Source organism: Myxine glutinosa, chromosome 4 (assembly GCF_964187855.1).
Source record: "Myxine glutinosa chromosome 4, kmMyxGlut1.1, whole genome shotgun sequence".
Taxonomy (NCBI): domain Eukaryota; kingdom Metazoa; phylum Chordata; class Myxini; order Myxiniformes; family Myxinidae; genus Myxine; species Myxine glutinosa.
In genome coordinates, this window is record NC_136264.1 from 87993666 (window position 1) to 88014549 (window position 20884).

Here is a 20884-nt window from a genome sequence, read left to right on the forward strand (position 1 = left end):
TGCTGCCTGCCGATCTGAGGGTTGGTATATGGAGCGGCAAAGAGTGCAGTCATCAGCAAAGAGATAGAGAGGATTTTCCAGAGAGTCGGAGAGATCATTAATGAAGACCAGAAAAAGCACAGGGCCCAGAACACTGCCTTGAGGAACTCCAGCCTGAACCGGAAGGGGAGAAGAGAGAATTCCATTCAGGGCCACACATTGACTGCGACCAGAAAAGAAGTCTGCAAGCCATACGTGGAGGTTTCCATGCATACTATACGAGGAGATTTTGGTGAGCAGGGCGGGGTGCCAGACCGTATCGAAGGCACGAGATATGTCAAGGGAGACAGCTCTGATTTCCTGTTTGGCATTGAGCACTTCCATCCATTGTTGAGACAGCAGAAGCAGCATTTCCAGATTAGATTGACCTGGTCTGAATACAAATTGATGATCTGAGATCAAGCCATTGGAGAAGAGGAAGGATTTGATGTCAGAAGCGATGATCGATTCCATGACCTTACTGGTTATTGGGAGCAGGGTGATTGGTCTGTAGTTGCAAGGATCTGTTTTTGCACCTTTCTTGTGTAAAGCAGTAATGTTGGCTGATTTCCAAGCAGATGGCAGATGACCTTGAGCAAAAGAGAGGGTGAAGAGAATTGGGAGAGGGTGTGAAAGAGCGGAAGAGTAGGATTTTAGGACCCGTGGGTTGATGCTCTCTGGTCCAGTTTCAGATCCAGAGACTAGGTTTGACTGTGTCCTTCTCTCCTGACAAGGTGGAGAAGTTTCTGAGTCCAGGAGCAGCTGGGTTCGACTGGGTAAGGTGGGTACAGAGAGAGATGGGTTTGGGACACAAGATTTTGAGGAAAACCCAGAGTTGAGGCATTCGGCTTTGTCACGTGCAGTATCAGCTGTGTAGCCATTTGAGGTAGGGGAGGGGATTGAAGGGGAACAAACACCTGAAACAGATTTGACAAGACGCCACCAGGATTTGGAGCCGGGAGACAGGTTTGAGAGTTCAGTCTTGAGAGTAGAGAGATAATGTTTCCTGGCTCTCCTGAGGGTAGGCATACACTTGTTCCGAGCTTTGTGAAAGGAACTGATATTGCCTTCAGTTGGATTAGCCTTCCAAGACGCAAAGGCAAGTTTTTTCAGGGCAACATCCTCACCACAAGATTCAGTGTAGCATGGATGGGAGGATGGGTATGACAACTGAAGACAAGATGGGATAAATATGTGCATGAGAGAGAGCAGTTTACTTTGGAAGAATTTCCAGGAAGAGTTGATGTCAGAGGCAGTAGAGATGGCAGACCAGTCCAGATGATGTATGGCTGCTTGAAGACCATGCCAGTCGGCCTGAGTGAAATGCCAGACTCGTTGATGGTGAGGAGGCTCTGTGAGAATGGCCAGAGAAATATCCACTTTAACAAGCAAATTATCAGAAGAACTGATTGGAGCAGAAGAAGAACAGCAGACATTTGCAGGGAAGTTTGTCATAACCAAGTCTAAAAGAGAAGATGCTCCATTGACTGAGATCCGGGTCGGGAAATTGACAGATTGTGTCCACCCCAATGAGTCGCAAAAGTCCTTTGCTAAAATGTGTTACGTGCTCCTCCCCAAACCCCGGTCACGGGGTACCTCCGAGCCCCGAAAGGAGTCACGGCAGAAAGATGTGCTATTATGTGTGTGTCCCAATGACCAATGGTAGTACCACACCAATCAATTGATACAAAAATCAAGTATTGTATTCAAACTCACACAATAATAACACTTAACGCAAGTACAAGGAAACTCTCACTTGCACAGCAAACACCATACAATCCCTATGATGGTACCACCAATATATTTCTGAACCAATAACTCACAGTACTCCAACGTGAGCGAACTGTAACATTCCCCAAATTCACTGTGTCACGACACCAGGCCAAAGTCGATCCCCGCTCCAGTGATCACAAGAAAAGGTTGTACTGAAACCTGAACCCAGGACGGCTGACAGTCGACGCTGCAGAAGAGCCGCTTGGTGAGAGGTTGGGCCGACGTCGGTCTGGTAATAGTTCACCAAAAAGGCGACTGGGAATTCACACCTTCCTTTCACCAGACAATGAAACTGACATGAACGATCAGCGGTTCCCAAGCGGAGATCGCTCCGGGGAAAATCCACGACACGCGTGTGGAACCAGGCGAAGGGCTTGTGCAAGGTGAAATGGCGGACCGGCCGATAATGGAGGCGTCAGCTTGCGCTCCAATGATGATTCACTCTCGGAACCAAAACCCGTCACGCAGGTTTATTTGCCACAGCAATAACGACACTGTCACAGGAATCCCTTTCCCGGGGAAACCAACATTCGCTCGCAACCAATGTCCACAAGATCTGCTCGACACCACGAAGCAGATAGGCCTTTCTTCCCCAATCTCACTCGATCCTCACCCCCGCCTCTTCTCCTTCCTCCGGTTTCTCCTTCACCCATTTCGTGTTTCTTCTGAGACTATTTTTACCTTTGAAGACAGTTATCTCCATTTCACACTGAAACCGTAACAATAATAGTACATGAAACTAAAAATGCTTCAAGTCGATGAAAACCACTAAGACAGAAGTGACGAATCCGTAACAGATGCCATGGCTGGTGAGAGAGGTACCCACACCCAGCCAGCTGGTATATTGACAGTTGAAGTTGCCACATATGAGGAAGAGAGAGTTGGGATGAGTGGATAGAATTTGGTCCATGTTGTCAGACAGTGAAATGTAAATATAGTCATCACTGTTTGGAGGACGGTACAGTACAGAACACATATGAACAAAAGGTGGGAGCGGAGAGGAAGCCTTAGCCAGAGGTACTCCTGGGTGTGGGGTGGAGAGAGGGCAGTGCAGGGAGAGTGAGGAAGAGAGTTTTTGATTAAGATAGCAACCCCACAACCAGGACGAGGCTCAGGTCTATCATACCGGAGGAGGGAGTAACCAGGAAGAAATATTAAGGAATCAGAGACATCTTGAAGGAGGAAAGTTTCTGTTATGCAGATTACGTTTGGTTTTTCAGAAGCAACCTGTATGGAGAGATCAATCAGATTTGAGCGAAGGCCCCAGATGTTTGAGGTCCATACCGTTATGGAAGAGGGAGGAGGAGCATCGGGTGCAGGGCAGGGGAGGGGTAGGGTAAGATGAAGGTTGAAAGGGGGAGTTAGGGAGAGCTGTTGATAGTGTGTCAGCGATAGGAGAAAGGGAAGGATGAGGAGGACAATTTACATCCATATGTTAATTCATAGGAAGGTTCATTTACATCCATAGGATGTTTAATAAATAAAGAAGATATAAGCACACCTGACACGAGGCTGATGTTTCAGACATTGGCATGCTCTCGAGGCTGCACCTTGAATGAGAACGCCACTCAGTAGAGCGCATACTCCCGCCGTGGGTTTAGTTGGAATAATACGTTTTGTTTAACATCCCCTCTCCCCAAAACAATAAATGAAAAAGAAAGTAAGCCCTAACTGTCAGAGAATTTATTTTGATATATCTCGGATTTGAGGAGAAAAACATCATTTAGGAATAAGAATAAAAGCTTTAATGCAGTAAAACAGAAAAAATCTTTCCCAAAAAAATTTCCAAAAAAATTATCTGGATCCGGAATAATATCCTGAGCTTCACCAAAAACTAATCAATTCTTCCTTATCCCAAGGGCAATCATCCCACCAACTTTCATCCAAATCCGTTATGAACTTTTCCAGATATCTTGTTCACAAACACACGAACACACGAACACACACACACACACACACGGATACGATCAAATGCATTACTCCCTGGCGGGAGTAATAACCTTTTCCAACCCGTCATTTTTGACGGGGTTTTTACTCGTCTATAATATAAAAGGAGCTCGGTCTCAGCGTGTGTGCATCTGTCCGTCCGTGAAGCCATGCGACTATGTCTATTATTTACGTACTGTTTGAACTCAGTTGCATCCTGTCTATTAATTACTTGGTGTCACTTTACGTCTATTGATTACGTACTGTTTGAACTCAGTTGCCTCCTGTCTATTAATTACTTGCAGTGTCACTTTATGTCTATTAATTACGTACTGTTTGAACTCAGTTGCATCCTGTCTATTAATTACATCTAGTGTCACTATATGTCTATTAATTACGTACTGTTTGAACTCAGTTGCACCCTGTCTATTACTTACGTACGTCTATTAATTACATACTATTGGAATGTACCTTTCGACCCTTTAGCCTACTGAGACCCCTTAGACCTTTGAAGACCCTTTAAGTCACTCAATACCCTTAAGACAACCAAGACCCCGAAAGACCCCAACGACCCCCGATAAAAAGGTTGTTTTGAATGGAAAAGCCCGTGTCCAACACCAATGCTTCTTGAAGGTTGTTGTTAATGTTGTTGCTGTCATTGTGGTTGTTCTCTTAATTGGTTCACGAGTTATCAAGTGTCCACTATATTCGTCATGTGTGTGCGTCTGTCTGTGTGTCTGTGTGTCTGTGTGTGTGTCTGTCTGTCCGCAGCATAACTACCCGATGATATCATCCGATCTTGGTGAAACTTGGGTGGGAGGTTGATATCATGATCTAGTTGTGTCCTGCCTGGAGTGGGCGTATTGCGCCCATTGTGGGCGGAGCCACGCCCGAAAAAGATGTCTTTTTAGGGGGTAATCGAGTTCAAGCTACATCTTCTCCGAGGGGTTTGGTGGAATCTGACAGGGGTTTCGATATTTGGTTAGGCGAATGTCATGTGTGTAGCCCCACGGAGCTCAATGTTTCATTTTTAAAAAATCATTTTATTTATTTATTTATTTTCATTTCATTTTTCACTGAATTTTCGGTATTGTGTAACTAACTAACCTCATAACTGATTATACATTATTTTATATCTCATTTCAAGGTCAGTAACCTTCGTTTTGACATTTCCGGGGCTGGCCTGTCCGGGCCTGTTTAGGTTATAGTCCGTCCTTTGTCATTGAATACCGCTCGTGAACCATCGTCGTCTCCTGACTTGTTGTTATCATTGTTGTTCTTGAACTGGTAGGGATAAATAAAAAATGAACAAAGTTGGATAACAAGAGATAGAAAATGAAACAGAAAGGTCCACAAAGATCAATGTTCCTCAGCGCGTCAAGATTAGTCTGGTTTTCATTTATTATAGTGAGGTAACGCAAGGTTTTCATTTTGAAGAACAAAGTGTTTTTCACCACGTGCTTGCAGAAAGAGCGATATGCGAGTGTGTTTTTCATCGTCTTTACTCACGAGGCCTGAACTAAAGCGGGACAGGTTTGTAGTGTCTTGACTTAGCAGAACCACTCACCTGTCTGATTCTAAACCAAGCACCAACCTCCAGTGGTTGTTTAATAATTCAGTGTGTACAAACTTCCTGCTTAGTATTTTTTCACATCAGAACAACGGCTCGGGAACCATGCTCGGGGACCCAGGTTCAAATCCCAGATGCTATATGTATTTGTTCATTGTCGACGTACTGATGTTTTTGTCGTGCATGTGATTTGTACCTGCTCCTCGATAGAGGATGAGCCTGAGATCCATGTTTTCAAGTAAAATTGCTGTTCTAAACCCGCATGATCATTCTGGTTATGGCTTCTGCTATGGTAAACATTTTTGAGTTTGCTTCTCACTTTGACTACATAGTACCAGCAGGAATTACTTCCGAACTAGCTCGTGGACGGACACAAGGTATTCAGGGTCATGCCACAGGTGGTCGCAGACCCCAGCAGCGATTGGAATGATTGAATGGTAGAAGTAGATATTTCATCTGTTTAATTTCATGCATCGCTTGCAGGGTCTCACTAACATCCGAAATGGAGCGAAATGGACCTCAAAATCCGAAATGGAGCGAAATGGACCTCAAAATCCGAAATGGAGCGAAATGGACCTCAAAATAACCAATAACTTCCCCATAGCCTACACTTTTCATTTCATTTCATACACAACATATTAAACCTCAATAACATCCGAAATGGATGGTGATTCAGTAGTAAAATTAAATGTTAAAATACTGATCTAAAACAGGTGAGGAATGAATAAAATGTAATGTTAATTAAGTACCCCTAACCCTAACCCTAACAACCCTAACCCTAACAACCCTAACCCTAACCCTAACCCTAACCCTAACAACCCTAACCCTAACCCTAACCCTAACCCTAACCCTAACAACCCTAACCCTAACCCTAACCCTAACCCTAACAACCCTAACCCTAACCCTAACCCTAACCCTAACAACCCTAACCCTAACCCTAACCCTAACCCTAACCCTAACCCTAACAACCCTAACCCTAACCCTAACCCTAACCCTAACAACCCTAACCCTAACAACCCTAACCCTAACCCTAACAACCCTAACCCTAACCCTAACCATAACCCTAATCCATTTCGGATGATTTTGAAGGTCCATTTCGCTCCATTTCGGATTTTGAGTCCATTTCGGAATTTAGTGAGACCGTCGCTTGCATACTCGTAGTTTGAGAGGACATGATTTACCGCAACCCGATAAAAAGCACAATATAAAATTATAAACGACTACACAATGATATATTGTTGCTTTTACTCGATTGAGGGTGCAGACATTTACAAAAAATTGGAAGCTTTCAATTGAAAAGGCAAGAAATAGTATCGACCCTGAGTCGATGTCATCACCGCAGAGAATTTTCAACATTGTCTCTAGCTCCGCATTTTTAAGTGTGAAACCTTTTGTGATGTTATTGAAATGGGCACAACTTTAGCAAGCCTCAATCAAATGTTTATTTTGTCTCTAAGCGGCATCCACAATGGTATGATTGATGTATTCACGGCACCAACAAATTGGCGAATTGGCGACAAGTCTCAGGGCAGAATTCAATATTGCCACCGGAAATTGAATGTGCCTTATAACAACATTATGCGTTATCAAAGTGTGCCGTTACAGTCATTTTGGCACTAACAATTTAGATTCCCTGTCCTTGGCTCATTACAGTCCATATTTTTTCAGGTAATTGATTTTTTTGTGGATTTTCTTTTGTTGCTTATTCACTGGGGGCCTTTACCATTCATCCCTTTTTGATGAGGCTGTCATATAGATTTGCAGCCAATTTCACAATGGCCAAAGAGCAAAAACGTATTTGTCCGATTACCCGAGCAAAACTCTCATTCTGGGTTTCTTCTGTGTAAAAACTGAGTTCTTACAAAACTGCCTTTACAGTATTGCGCCCGAGATACTGTAAAGGTTCCATTGAAGGAACCACTGCATAACAGAGCATAACACCTTTGGTGTTCTATAAGATCCCTTGATGTCACATGCAAGGACAATGGATTTTGGCTAATATATACACATTTAGATTTATATACAGTGCATTCATGAAGTATTCAGACCCCTTCACTTTTTTCACATTTTGTTATGTTGCAGCCTTATGCTGAAATCGTTTATATTCATTTTTTCCCTCATCAATCTACACTCAATACCCCATAATGACAAAGAGAAAACAGGATTTTAGAAAGTTTTGCAAATTTATTAAAAAGAAAAAACTGAAATATCACATTGACATAAGTATTCATACCCTTTGCTATGACACTTGAAATTTAGCCCAGGTGCCTCCCATTTCTCTTGATCATCTTTGAGATGTTTCTACACCTTGATTGGAGTCCACCTGTGGTAAATTAAATTGATTGGACATGATTTGGAAAGGCACACACCTGTCTATATAAAGTCTCACAGCTGACAATGCATATCGGAGCAAAAACCAAGCCATGAGGTCGAAGGAACTGCCTGCAGAGCTCAGAGACAGGATTGTGTCGAGGCACAGATCTGGGGAAGCCTACAAAAAAAATTCTGCTGCATTGAAGGTTCCCAAGAGCACAGTGGCCTCCATAATTCTTAAATGGAAGAAGTTTGGAACAACCAGGACTGTTTGGCTTCCGTTCAAGCCAAACAGTTCAATCTTGGTTTCATCAGACCACAGAATCTTGTTTCTCACAGTCTGAGAGTCCTTTTAGTCTAGTAGGAAGACTAGGTCCCCCTGCACCCCCCGGAGATATACTTCTAATCAGTGTTTCTAGATTGGAAAAAATGTGTAGAAAATGACTAGCTATGGCCCCAAGCTGAAAAAATGTCCCACATACCATTTTTATGCAAATTACTGCTGCCATTATCAAAAAAACGATTTTTGACATATCTCAGCCAATATTGCAGATAATTGAAAAATGAAGGTGTCTAGACCCATGTTTTGAAGGGCATAGATCATGATAGAACTATTCATAACATGATTACATGTGTCTATGGTATACTAGTATGCTAATTAGTGCTTTATTTACAAAATAATCACAGTTTTACGAAATAATAGACTCATATTAAGGTCCGTCTACACAGACGTTAACACAAAGTTTTATTTTTCTAAATATTACAACTGTCAAAATAGTCCTAGCACTCAATGTGACCACTCTTCTCTTGCTTGTTTTAGATAAACATCATTAGCATTAGTGATTCTACACTGAGTCAGTCATCATCATTTTCATCGAAATCGTCAGAGTCAAACTCTTCTTCTCCTTCCTCTTCCTCCTCCTCTTCGTGCTCTCCTGTGTTCAGAAGATCCACCAGTGAGGTTGGTAGGATGGGACCACTGGACCACATTGGTTTCAACAGTCCTTCATCAGTCCTTATCCATCCTTGCTCCTCATAAGGTTTTGGCTTTTCGATGATAGGTTGATCGGCTCTTTTGTACAATGCTACGCGGTGGTTCACACGCTGGATGTGCGGCTTCAGGGCAGACTGGCATGGAGGAAGGCGAGCCAGATCAACCTTGGACTTGGATGTGAGGGTCTTGTCCTCTCCCACCATTTTTCGTAGCAGCTTGGCACGGACAATGTCCACTGATGACTCGTCTAAAGCACAGCAGGGTCAGAGATCATGATGTTCTCCTCCTCAGTGAATCTCTCCATCAACAGCCTCTCCATTGCCTCACACACTGTTTTGAGGCAAAAGAGGGACTTTGCGTAGGCCTTTCCACTGAGAACACCTTTGAGAGATCCACTTGTTACTAGTTGTGCCTCAAAGAGAATCTCTGCATATCCAGAACCACGCATCTTGTGTCCAGTGAGCATCCCGATGTAGTTCATGGATGTGTGGAAGGGTCCAATCGTTACTACATGACTAGCAAATTCATTTGGCCAGCGCCAGATGATGGGAAGGGCTTTCATGCAGACACCCAGATCAAATGTATTCAGGACCCATCTCTGACCCACCTCAGCAGTTGCTGCCTCGGAACGCTTCAGTAGCTCACGAACAACTGCGTTGTCTGTGATCGGTTGGTGGATAGGCGTGCAGTAGTCGACTGTTGATTTGCTGGGTGGGGGAGAACCAGTTGCAGAGGTGAAACCCCCTAGCCCAGGCACAGGCTGCAGGCCACAGCTTCCGATGTATCTGATGAAGAGCCAATACAAAGTCAATGGTGGGAAGAAAAGTTGAGTGGTACCAATGTTACTGCCAATGTCCCGCCCCTATGCAAGACTCAGGAGCATCTTGTTGACATTTAACCTTGAAAATACCTGGGTTTAGACCCCTTATGTACCATGTTAAGTTATCTGCAGTATTAACGTATCCTTATCATTTGTAAAACTGATTATTTTGTAATTACAGCATTAATATGCATACTAGTATACCATAGACACATGTAATCATGTTATGAATAGTTCTATCATGATCTATGCCCTTCAAAACATGGGTCTAGACACCTTCATTTTTCAATTATCTGCAATATTGGCTGAGATATGTCAAAAATCGTTTTTTTGATAATGGCAGCAGTAATTTGCATAAAAATGGTATGTGGGACATTTTTTCAGCTTGGGGCCATAGCTAGTCATTTTCTACACATTTTTTCCAATCTAGAAACACTGATTAGAAGTATATCTCCGGGGGGTGCAGGGGGACCTAGTCTTCCTACTAGACTATTTAGGTGCTTTTTTGCAAACTCCAAGCGGGCTTTCATGTGTCTTTCACTGAGGAGAGGCTTCCTTCTGGCCACTCTACCATTAAGCCCAGATCGGTGGGGTGTTGCAGTGATGGTTGTCCTTCTGGAGTTTCTCCCATCTTCACACAGGATCTCTGGAGTTCAGCCAGAGTGACCATCGGGTTCTTGGTCACCTCTCTTTCCAAGGCCCTTCTCCCCCGAATGCTCAGTTTGCCGGGCGGCCAGCTCTAGGAAGAGTCCTGGTTGTTCCAAACTTTTTCCATTTAAGAATTATGGAGGCCACTGTGCTCTTGGGAACCTTCAATGCAGCAGAATTTTTTTTGTAGGCTTCCCCAGATCTGTGCCTCGACACAATCCTGTCTCTGAGCTCTGCAGGCAGTTCCTTCGACCTCATGGCTTGGTATTTGCTCTGATATGCATTGTCAGCTGTGAGACCTTATTTAGACAGGTGTGTGCCTTTCCAAATCATGTCCAATCAATTGAATTTACCACAGGTGGACTCCAATCAAGGTGTAGAAACATCTCAAAGATGATCAAGAGAAATGGGAGGCACCTGAGCTAAATTTCAAGTGTCATAGCAAAGGGGATGAATACTTATGTCAATGTGATATTTCAGTTTTTTCTTTTTAATAAATTTGCAAAACTTTCTAAAATCCTGTTTTCTCTTTGTCATTATGGGGTATTGAATGTAGATTGATGAGGGAAAAAATGAATTTAAACTATTTCAGCATAAGGCTGCAACATAACAAAATGTGAAAAAAGTGAAGGGGTCTGAATACTTTCTGAATGCACTGTATGTGGTCATTTGGTCAGGTCCAGAGTGGGAAGCCCCAAGGGACCTGTGTATCAAGAAATTATTCAGTGACACGAAGTCTGTTGCACTTTATCCTCTGTCAGACATTGCAGTCCCTCATTACCTCCATCATCGAAGGTGGATGGGGTTATGTTTTCACCCCTGTTTGTTTGTCTGTTTGTTTTTTGAACAGGATATCTCAAAAAGTTGTGGATGGATTCGGACGAAATTTGGTGGAGAGGTTTGGTATGTGACAAAGAAGAAATGATTAGATTTTGGTGAAGATTCGGATTTGGATCTGAGGATTGTAAAAGCGATTCTTCACCATTGAGTGACAAGGCTAAAACTGATATACGTATATCACGATATCTCAAAATGTTATGGATGACGTCGGACAACACTAGGTGCTTGAGTTGGTTAGACTACAAGAACAAGCTGATTGGATTTTGGTTCAGGTCCGGATCCAGATCTGGCCGATAAGTGGGATAGAAAATGTAAACTTTTAGCCTGGCAAAGGTATCCCCAAGCCCCCCACAACCTCATCCCTTTCCATCCTCACCCCAAACTTAGGTTCACCTTTGTGTCTAAGTATCTCCCCCACTCCACTTTCTTCCCTCACTAACCCCTCCACATTCCCTCTGCTGTCCCTCCATGTATATGCTGTACATACACGTGGGATTTGAAGATCCCTGCATCAAGAGCCGGGTGGTTTGCTCACCAGATTAAAAACTCATTGGATTGCTTAAGCCTTGGGTTGACACTATGTCTTATTAACCATACGTTAGTGCAGCGGGGTATCTGAAACTCATGTCGATGTTACAAACCATTTCCAAAGCCTCGCTACACTAATGGAGGGTTGAGGACCTCTCCTAGTCTGGAAACACCGTCGCAGTCCTGCAACACTGAATGGCAAGTTTACTTGGTTGAAGGAAATGTCCTCACTTGGTCCAAATTTGGTAGTCTCTAATATGGACTCCAGTCCTGGTAATAGATTGCTTCTTCCTTTGTATAATGGTGTTGCACATTACTGCACTGTTTTTAAAAAAACACCCTTTCCTGTTCCACAACAGGTGTGAAAGCCAATGGAGGGTGCACCCACGATGGTTCATATTGTAACAGCAGCCATTCAGGCCCGGCCAAAGAGCATTCAGCCCAACCTCACTCCATCCCTGAAAGTGTCCCTCTCCGTAACCTACATTCCATGTTTCCTGAAGGGAGGCAATTCCTGCAAGTGATGAGAGGGGTGAGTTCTTCATTTCTCCACTCACCCCTCTCTCTCTCTCTCTCTCTCTCTCTCTCTCTCTCTCTCTCTCTCTCTCTCTCTCTCTCTCTCTCTCTCTCTCTCTCGCTCTCTCTCGCTCATGCATTTGTTATCAGCACTTTCGGCTACAGACAAGCTACTTAGATCGAGTACTACATGGATAAAAATAACCAGGAAGTTGCATGTTCCTTGCCGTCTGGTTGTGCTGTGTTGCAGATGTTAATTAATCTGCTTTGGCCAAACTGTAGTCTGTACACCTCTCTCAAATTCCATTCGAAAATCTTTACCTGTTTTGGGGAAAAAGAATAGGATCATTACTTTTCAGCATGCCCTCGTAGAAGGAAGTCTACCAGTTGTTGTTTACCTTGATTAAGTGTGTAATCCATTGAATCTCTCTTCAAATAAACATCCTCCTGTTGAGGGAGAATGTTTTGGCAGTGCTTACCTAAATTTACCAGTTCTGTTGGTCAAATGCGTTAAGGCAGAGTTTTCTTTCTGTGATCTTTGTAGATACCTCAATCACGGCGCTTGTCACGTGAAGAAGCCGATGGTTGGCCAGCTGCCTCTAAGCGGCGCACATCCATCGAGGAAGCTTCAGTACCTCTGTCATCACATCCAAGTCCGACGTCTTTCAAACATCCCCAAAGCAAGAACAGAGAAAGTGAAGGCTCCACGCCATGTTGCAGTGCCAGACGTCATTCGGAAGGAGGTTGCTCAACAGGACGGTTAGCTGTTCTAAAAACTCTCAGTCTTGACTATGGGAGTGAAGACACTTTCTTTACTCTTGATGAAATCATCAGCTACATCGATGAAACACCTGCACCCAGCCCCAAGATAAGCCCCTCTCGCCAGCCTGTCCCAGGTGACTCACTGGTGTCTTGCTCAGCCAGTCAAAGCAGATCATGCAAAGAGGCACGGCGATCCCCGGGCCGTAGCTTTTTTACGGTGTGTTCTTCAGGCGGTGGTGCCAGCGGTTGGATAAGGGGTAAGCGCAGTGGACAACCTCTACGCAATGGTGACTGCGATTCTTTGAGCCAAGCAACAGAAGGACCATCTGAAGCCAGCAGCAAGGCTGCACGATGATGGTGCAGCAATGTTTAATTTTTATCCATAGATTAAACATGTTGAAGAAAGCCATAATTATGGTTAAAAGAGATGTTGGGTAATTCTCCTATTCATAATACAATTCATATAATCCCTCTAGGATACAAAGATGATCTCGTGAGGAAGCTTAGATGGAATTTCCTGCTTTTCCAACATGTCTAATTGTGGGTTTCATAGGTGCAAGATGTTAAAAGTGAAATGGTAAGTCCAAATGTAATGTTGTTTTCCCAATGTCACAGCCATGCCAAACGTTTGAGAATGTATTTTTTTTTAATGTGAAGTGGGATTGACTGTTTGTGTTTTTATTTTCTCTTGTTGTCATTGTAAATGAATATATGACGGACAAGGAAGTTACAAGGTGCAATATTGATTGGGAGGAATGGGGGAAACTTTTTCACTTGGAAATGTCAGTTAGCAACATTTCCATTTGTGAAACAGTATCGATTCGGGATAATGGAAGAGTTGTGAAATGGTACTAATTTGGACCATGAGATGAATTGTAAAATGGTACCGATTTGACAAAAGGGATGCGGATGTAGAACTGAAACTGATTTGAGATAAAGGATGCAGATCTGACACAGTAAGGATTTGGTATAATGGATGTGGTATTAAATAGTACTGATTTGGGATAATAGATGTGGTTATTAAATAGCACTGATTTGGGATAATAGATGTGGTTATTAAATAGCACTGATTTGGTATCATGGTTAAAATAGTACTGATTTGGTATAATGGGTAAAATAGTACTGATTTGGTATAATGGGTAAAATAGTACTGATTTGGTATAATGGGTAAAATAGTACTAATTTGGTATAATGGGTAAAATAGTACTAATTTGGTATCATGGTTAAAATAGTACTGATTTGGTATAATGGGTAAAATAGTACTGATTTGGTATAATGGGTAAAATAGTACTCATTTGGTATAATGGGCAAAATAGTACTAATTTGGTATAATGGGTAAAATAGTACTAATTTGGTATAATGGGTAAAATAGTACGAATTTGGTATAATGGGTAAAATATTACTAATTTGGTATCATGGTTAAAATAGTACTGATTTGGTATAATAGTACTAATTTGGTATCATGGTCAAAATAGTACTGATTTGGTATAATGGGTAAAATAGTACGGATTTGGTATAATGGGTAAAATAGTACGGATTTGGTATAATGGGTAAAATAGTACTTATTTGGTGTAATGGGTAAAATAGTACTGATTTGGTATAATGGGTAAAATAGTACTGATTTGGTATAATGGGTAAAATAGTACTGATTTGGTATAATGGGTAAAATAGTACTTATTTGGTGTAATGGGTAAAATAGTACTGATTTGGTATAATGGGTAAAATAGTACTGATTTGGTATAATGGGTAAAATAGTACTTATTTGGTGTCATGGGTAAAATAGTACTGATTTGGTATAATGGGTAAAATAGTACTGATTTGGTATAATGGGTAAAATAGTACTGATTTGGTATAATGGGTAAAATAGTACTTATTTGGTGTAATGGGTAAAATAGTACTGATTTGGTATAATGGGTAAAATAGTACTGATTTGGTATAATGGGTAAAATAGTACTGATTTGGTATAATGGGTAAAATAGTACTGATTTGGTATCATGGTTAAAATAGTACTGATTTGGTATAATGGGTAAAATAGTACTGATTTGGTATCATGGTTAAAATAGTACTGATTTGGTATAATGGGTAAAATAGTACTTATTTGGTGTAATGGGTAAAATAGTACTGATTTGGGATAATGGGTAAAATAGTACTGATTTGGTATAATGGATAAAATAGTACTGATTTGGTATAATGGGTAAAATAGTACTGATTTGGGATAATTGGTAAAATAGTACTGATTTGGTATAATGGGTAAAATAGTACTGATTTGGTATAATGGGTAAAATAGTACTGATTTGGGATAATTGGTAAAATAGTACTGATTTGGTATAATGGGTAAAATAGTACTGATTTGGGATAATTGGTAAAATAGTACTGATTTGGTATAATGGGTAAAACTGGATTTGGTATAAATGGTATAACTGGTTCACGATAAGGAATGAGGTTGTAAAATGGTAACGATTTGGGATAATGGATAACTTTAAAATCATATCCATTTTGATATAATGGATGAGTTTTTAAATGGTACTGATATAGGGTAAGGATTGAGAATGTTAAACAGCAACATTTTGGAATAAGGGATGAGGATGTGAAACTAACAATTTGGGATGAAGGTAGTCTATTGAAGTATATTTTTGGAAAAAACAAGACAATGTGTACTTGAGGAAGTAAAGATTGTTTGGAGAGATGTACTTGATGTTCTTTGTCTCATGTTTAATATGACACTGAAATATGGTGGAGTTTGCTATTAGTGTACTGTGATTTTACCTTGTGATTACTTTCAAAATGTCTGACAGCCTTGATTTTCTTGAGAAATTGAAAAAGTTTTTTTGTTTTACACATGTCTTTGAAATTAGAATGCAAATTTGTCGAATCACCCCAAACGCAGCATGCAGCAAGGACAGGCGTTGCTTCGACATCATGGATGTGCAAGAGAGTTGCATTTTACAGTTGCAATCTCAATGACGTATAATTTGCATTGTGTTGTAACAAGTCACAGCTCGTGCAAGGTCGTCTGAATGACAAAACTGCTTTGATTGTGAGCAGCACACTTTAATAAAGCCCCTGCGGTCATCCTTACCACAGCAAGAACTACAGATACTGTACACACACTCCAATATTGTTATATACCATTGTGTACAAATATTGGATAAAGCTTCTGTGGCTAAAGCTGCAGACATGTACGTATGTTAAACAAAGACCAATCAAAACACAATTTGAAATGCGTACATGATTCTTTTGATCAGATAAAAAAAAAAAATTTAAGCAAATTAAAAAGTTTTAACGCACAGAAGGCTGAATATGTAAACTCAAGTTAGTGTTTGTCAAATTGAAATGCTTTAGACACAAAACTAGGCAATGGATTGAAAATGAAGCTTTTCAGTTCAAAATTAAAATTATAATCAAACTTTTCAACACCTCGTGCCTTGTGTACCTTGTGTCGTCCGAAAGTTGGTCGGTGCTCAAAAACAAGAGAGTGTGAGAGAATCCTCGATAATCAAACAACAAATAATAATTATGTTCCGGCAACTCAAAACTTTTTGGCCATTGTTTGACTTGTGGATGTGCAAAATTTTGGATGTTTGACTTTTGGATCGTTGCAGTTTCATTCTCTAGGAGCCCACGGTCTGCATTGCCAAATGGAATGATGCATTTTATAATTCACTTGATTTTGTGAAAAAGGCAGCGTTCCTAAAATGAGATCAAATTAAATTCACAAGGTGTGAATAGAACATGGGCATGATGGGCCGAATGGCCCCTTCTGCATCCAAGTTCCTTGTATAACCATCACCAAGATCATGTAGCCTGCCGTCTGTTGTGGAGGTTACAGATGGACATTTCTTATAAGGAAGTGTTAGGAGTTAATTTAAAATGTTTCTCACCAAAATAAATGATTTAAATAGTAAATTAAAACAATATAAGAGGGTCCTTCAGAGATTTTTTTTGGAGGGAGGATAGTCCGCACAGTAGTGTAAGACACGCAAACGTTTTTTCGTTTTTACTATGTATAGGTAGAGAAAATTAGCAATAAAATTATGATTTCCTTGATTTTCCTTGATATTCCTTGATTTTCCTTGAAAACATTAATTTTTCTCTCTTTTCATCAATTTTAAGTGGCACAGCAAATTATTCCCCTTTGGGATATTTTGGACAAATCAAATGTTCATAGATGCGGCACCACTCCTACTGCTTCAGGCAATGATTTCAAAAGTGTGGACTCCCAATTTAAACCTTTATCAATGTAACCAATATTATTAAACTCATTGTATGAGTTCTGTAACATCCTTAAACCAAAACGGCACTCAGTAAACAGCATACCTCCGCAGGTGAAGAGTTTACGTTTTGTATCCCAGAGTAGACCAGGAAATGACAATAGAGAATCACATTGAATCAAAATCATCCTGTCCACAACTTTTTGAGATATCCTGCGACATATAGTTTTTGGCCCCATCTCCCAATGGTGAAGAATCACTTTTAAAAATTCTAGTAGCCGGGTCCAAATCCGGATCTTCACCAAATCTAATCATTTCGTCCTTTTCACATATGCTACCTCTCTGCCAAATTTCGTCCGAATCCGTCCGAAACTCTTTGACATATCCTGTTCACAAACGGACAAACAAACAAGCAGACAGACAGACAGACAAGGGTGAAAACATAACCTCCATCCACCTTTGGTGGCGGAGGTAATAAATTGGTTTCAGTGGTTGCACAAAGGGCCCACAGGTATCAGAGCTTGGCAGCACTTTTGTCAATTTAAAAATTGATTTCAGTAGTAAATATTGCTGGCACGTGTACACTCCTTTGACAATTGGCTTTACATTATTTACGTTGTGTTGGATTGAAAACGAAAGCTTCATATTGTTTGTGCATGGGACTTTGTACCATGTTATTTATCAGATGTGTAGCTAGGTTGTACCCACCATCTCCAGCTCCTCCTTTTCACCACACACCCCAGATCCTCCTTTCATCCACCCATGTCCGGCATCTTCATCTGCTCCCATCCCCCAAAAACTATCTCCACCTCTGCCTCACCCATCCTCCCCAAGCCACCACTCCCCCCACCCTCCTATACAGACCACTCATCCACCCTGCACCATCACGCTGCGAGTAAGGATGCCATTTGTTTGCTCACTTACTTATCCTCTTCGTCCCAATGGGACATAAGGCTGCGATTTATTTGGCATTTACTTAGTGCCATTTATTTGGTGACATGTTATTTGTGCATGATTGGTTAACGAAAGCCTTTCTCCTGAAGCCACAATAAAAGTGCATTCGATGCAAACGTACATTTGCCTGTCTTCATTTATCATGCGTCTGTAGCGGTTACCGCTGGATGTACATAATCGCCTTGCACCGGCCAGAACACGGCCAGACGCGCCTCTCCCGGGCATGCCCGGACTCACTGTTCCCGGGCACGCCCGAACCTCCCGGGCACGCCCGGTCTCGTCTTTCCCGGGCATGCCCGCTCTCGCCTTTCCAGGGCTCGCCCAGAGCGTCCGGGCATGCCCGCTATCGCCTTTCCAGGGCTCGCCCAGAGCGTCCGGGCATGCCCGCTATCGCCTTTCCAGGGCTCGCCCAGAGCGTCCGGGCATGCCCGCTATCGCCTTTCCAGGGCTCGCCCAGAGCGTCCGGGCATGCCTGCTATCGCCTTTCCAGTGCTCGCCCAGAGCGCCCGGGCACAACCAGCCTCGACTTGCCAGGCCGCAGCCAAACACGCCCGGGCAGGTCCAGACTCGCCTTTCCAAGGCTCGCCCTTGATACCCGGGCATGCCCGGTATAGCTTTTGCCGGGCAAACTTCCCGACATAAATGTGTATATATATTGTTGCCCGAAAAACGGGCTGGTCAGAATACCTGAGCTGTTTTGTTTCAATAAAGCAACTCGGACGAATTCCGTCTTTGGTCGCGTCAATTCTTTCGACTCGCTTTGGAGCGCAGTTCCTTCATTGGTGACCTACCGACATGGATACGGCAGTGACGCTTAAACTGCCTACCTTCTGGGAGGCTCACGCGGCTGTTTGGTTCGCCCAGGCGGACTCCCAGTTCGCCCTGCGAGGCATCACCGCGGACGACACCCGCTTCCACCATGTTGTGGCGGCGCTCGGTTCCGCCACCGCGGCCCGCGCCTTGAGCCTCCTCCAGCACCCGCCGGCTGCTGACAAATACGACGCGCTGAATACGCTCCTCCTCGGCGCTTTCGCCCTCTCACCGGCAGCACGCGCACGGCGCCTGCTTGACCTGCCCGAGCTCGGCGACACGCGCCCGTCCGAGTGCATGGACTATATGCTCTCGTTGCTCGGCGAGCACTCTCCGGCATTCCTGTTCCGGGAGCTGTTCCTCCGTCAGCTGCCTAACCCGGTACGCCTCGCCCTGGCTGGCACGTTGATCACGGATTCCCGCGCCCTCGCCAGGGAAGCCGATAAGATCTCCTCGGCGGGCCAGCACATCGGCGCGGTTACCTGGAGCCTGCCGCCGTCCGAGGTGACGCCCACGACGCCCGAGCGCCCTGCGCGGTTGGAGGCCGAACTGCCGGTGCAACTGGCGGCCGCCACGCCGCACCGCCCGCTTCCGACACGACGGCCGGGGCCTCCACCTGACCGGGCGTGGTGTTATTACCACGCCAGGTTCGGACACAAGGCTCGGACGTGCCGGCCCCCGTGCACTTTCGGCAGGTCGGGAAACGGCCGGGCCGGCGTTCATTCCCAGCCATGAGCGCCGGCCACTCGGGCAACTTGCTGTTTATTCGGGACAAAGCGTCTGGACGGCGTTTCCTGTGCGACACCGGCGCCCAACTGAGCGTCATACCTGCCTCCGAGCAGGACAGGCTGGACGCAGTTTGCGGCCCCTCTTTGGTCGCTGCTAATGGCTCGGCCATACGCACTTTCGGCCCACGCGTCGTCACCCTCTGCTTCGGCAGCCAGCGCTTTCAATGGACTTTTGTTACCGCCAGCGTCCCCGTGGCTTTGCTGGGCGCCGACTTCCTCTGCGCGCACGGGCTGCTGGTCGACGTCAAACGACGTCGCCTTGTCCACGCCGAGACCTTCAGCTCCCTGGCGTGCACAATGAGCAGCTCCGCGCCGACCGAACTGGCGTGCGCCCTCCCGGCAACGAACGAGTTCGCTCGCCTGCTCGTGGAATTCCCGGCCCTCACGCGGCCGACGTTTTCGGCCGTCGCGGTGCGGCACGGGATCGAGCACCACATACCCACTACGGGCCCGCCGGTCTACGCCAGGGCCCGCCGCCTCGATCCAGCCAAGCTCGCCGTGGCAAAGGCCGAATTCGACGCGTTGGAGCACCTCAGCATCGTGCGGCGCTCCGATAGCGCGTGGGCCTCGCCACTGCACATCGTGCCAAAGCCGGGGGGTGGAAGTGCCCGTGTGGCGACTACCGCCGTCTCAATGACGCTACCACCCCCGACAGGTACCCGATCCCGCATATTCAGGACTTTTCCGCCCGTTTGACGGGACGGGTCATCTTTTCGAAAATTGACCTGATACGGGGCTACCACCAGGTACCTGTCCGGGCGGCCGACGTCCCGAAGACGGCCGTCATCACGCCGTTCGGCCTGTTCGAATTTTTGCGGATGCCGTTTGGCCTCAAGAACGCGGCCCAGGCGTTCCAGCGCTTGATGGACGGCGTGCTGCGCGACCTGCCGTTTCTTTTCGTCTATCTGGACGACATCCTCGTCGCCAGCACGTCCCGCGCCGAGCACCTCCTCCACCTCCGAACACTGTTCGGTCGCCTCAGCGAGCACGGCTTAATTGTCAACCCGGTCAAATGCCACTTCGGCGCGACGACCGTTGACTTTTTGGGCCACCGCATCACCAAGACCGGGGCCGTGCCGCTGCCGACCAAGGTCGAGGCCATCACCACGTTCCCGCGTCCCCGTTCCATCAAGGCCCTCCAAGAGTTCCTCGGCATGGTGAATTTTTATCACCGATTCGTGCCCCGCGCTGCTCAGCTCATGCGGCCCCTTTACGAGGCCCTCCGGGGCAAGCCGGCCAAGCATGACATTGTTTGGTCCGCGGCCATGGACGCGGCCTTCGCCAGTGCCAAACGGGCCCTCGCCGACGCAACGCTGCTGGCTCACCCGGTGCTCAACGCGCCCATCGCCCTCACTACGGACGCCTCCAACTACGCGGTGGGCGCCGTCCATGAGCAATGGGTGGACGGGGTTT

General features: G+C 44.6%; 1 protein-coding gene across 1 annotated transcript in view; it reads left to right on the top strand.

The window, feature by feature from the left end:
* Positions 1 to 17990, top strand: part of LOC137415324 (putative G-protein coupled receptor 162) — a 186045-nt gene extending 168055 nt beyond the window's left edge. Inside the window, exons 4-5 of the mRNA XM_068100914.2 lie at positions 11790 to 11962; positions 12491 to 17990. Of these exons, the coding sequence (XP_067957015.1) occupies positions 11790 to 11962; positions 12491 to 13063 (746 nt within the window). The 3' untranslated portion in view covers positions 13064 to 17990. The remainder of the gene's footprint in view (positions 1 to 11789; positions 11963 to 12490) is intronic.
* Positions 17991 to 20884: the final 2894 nt, after the last annotated feature.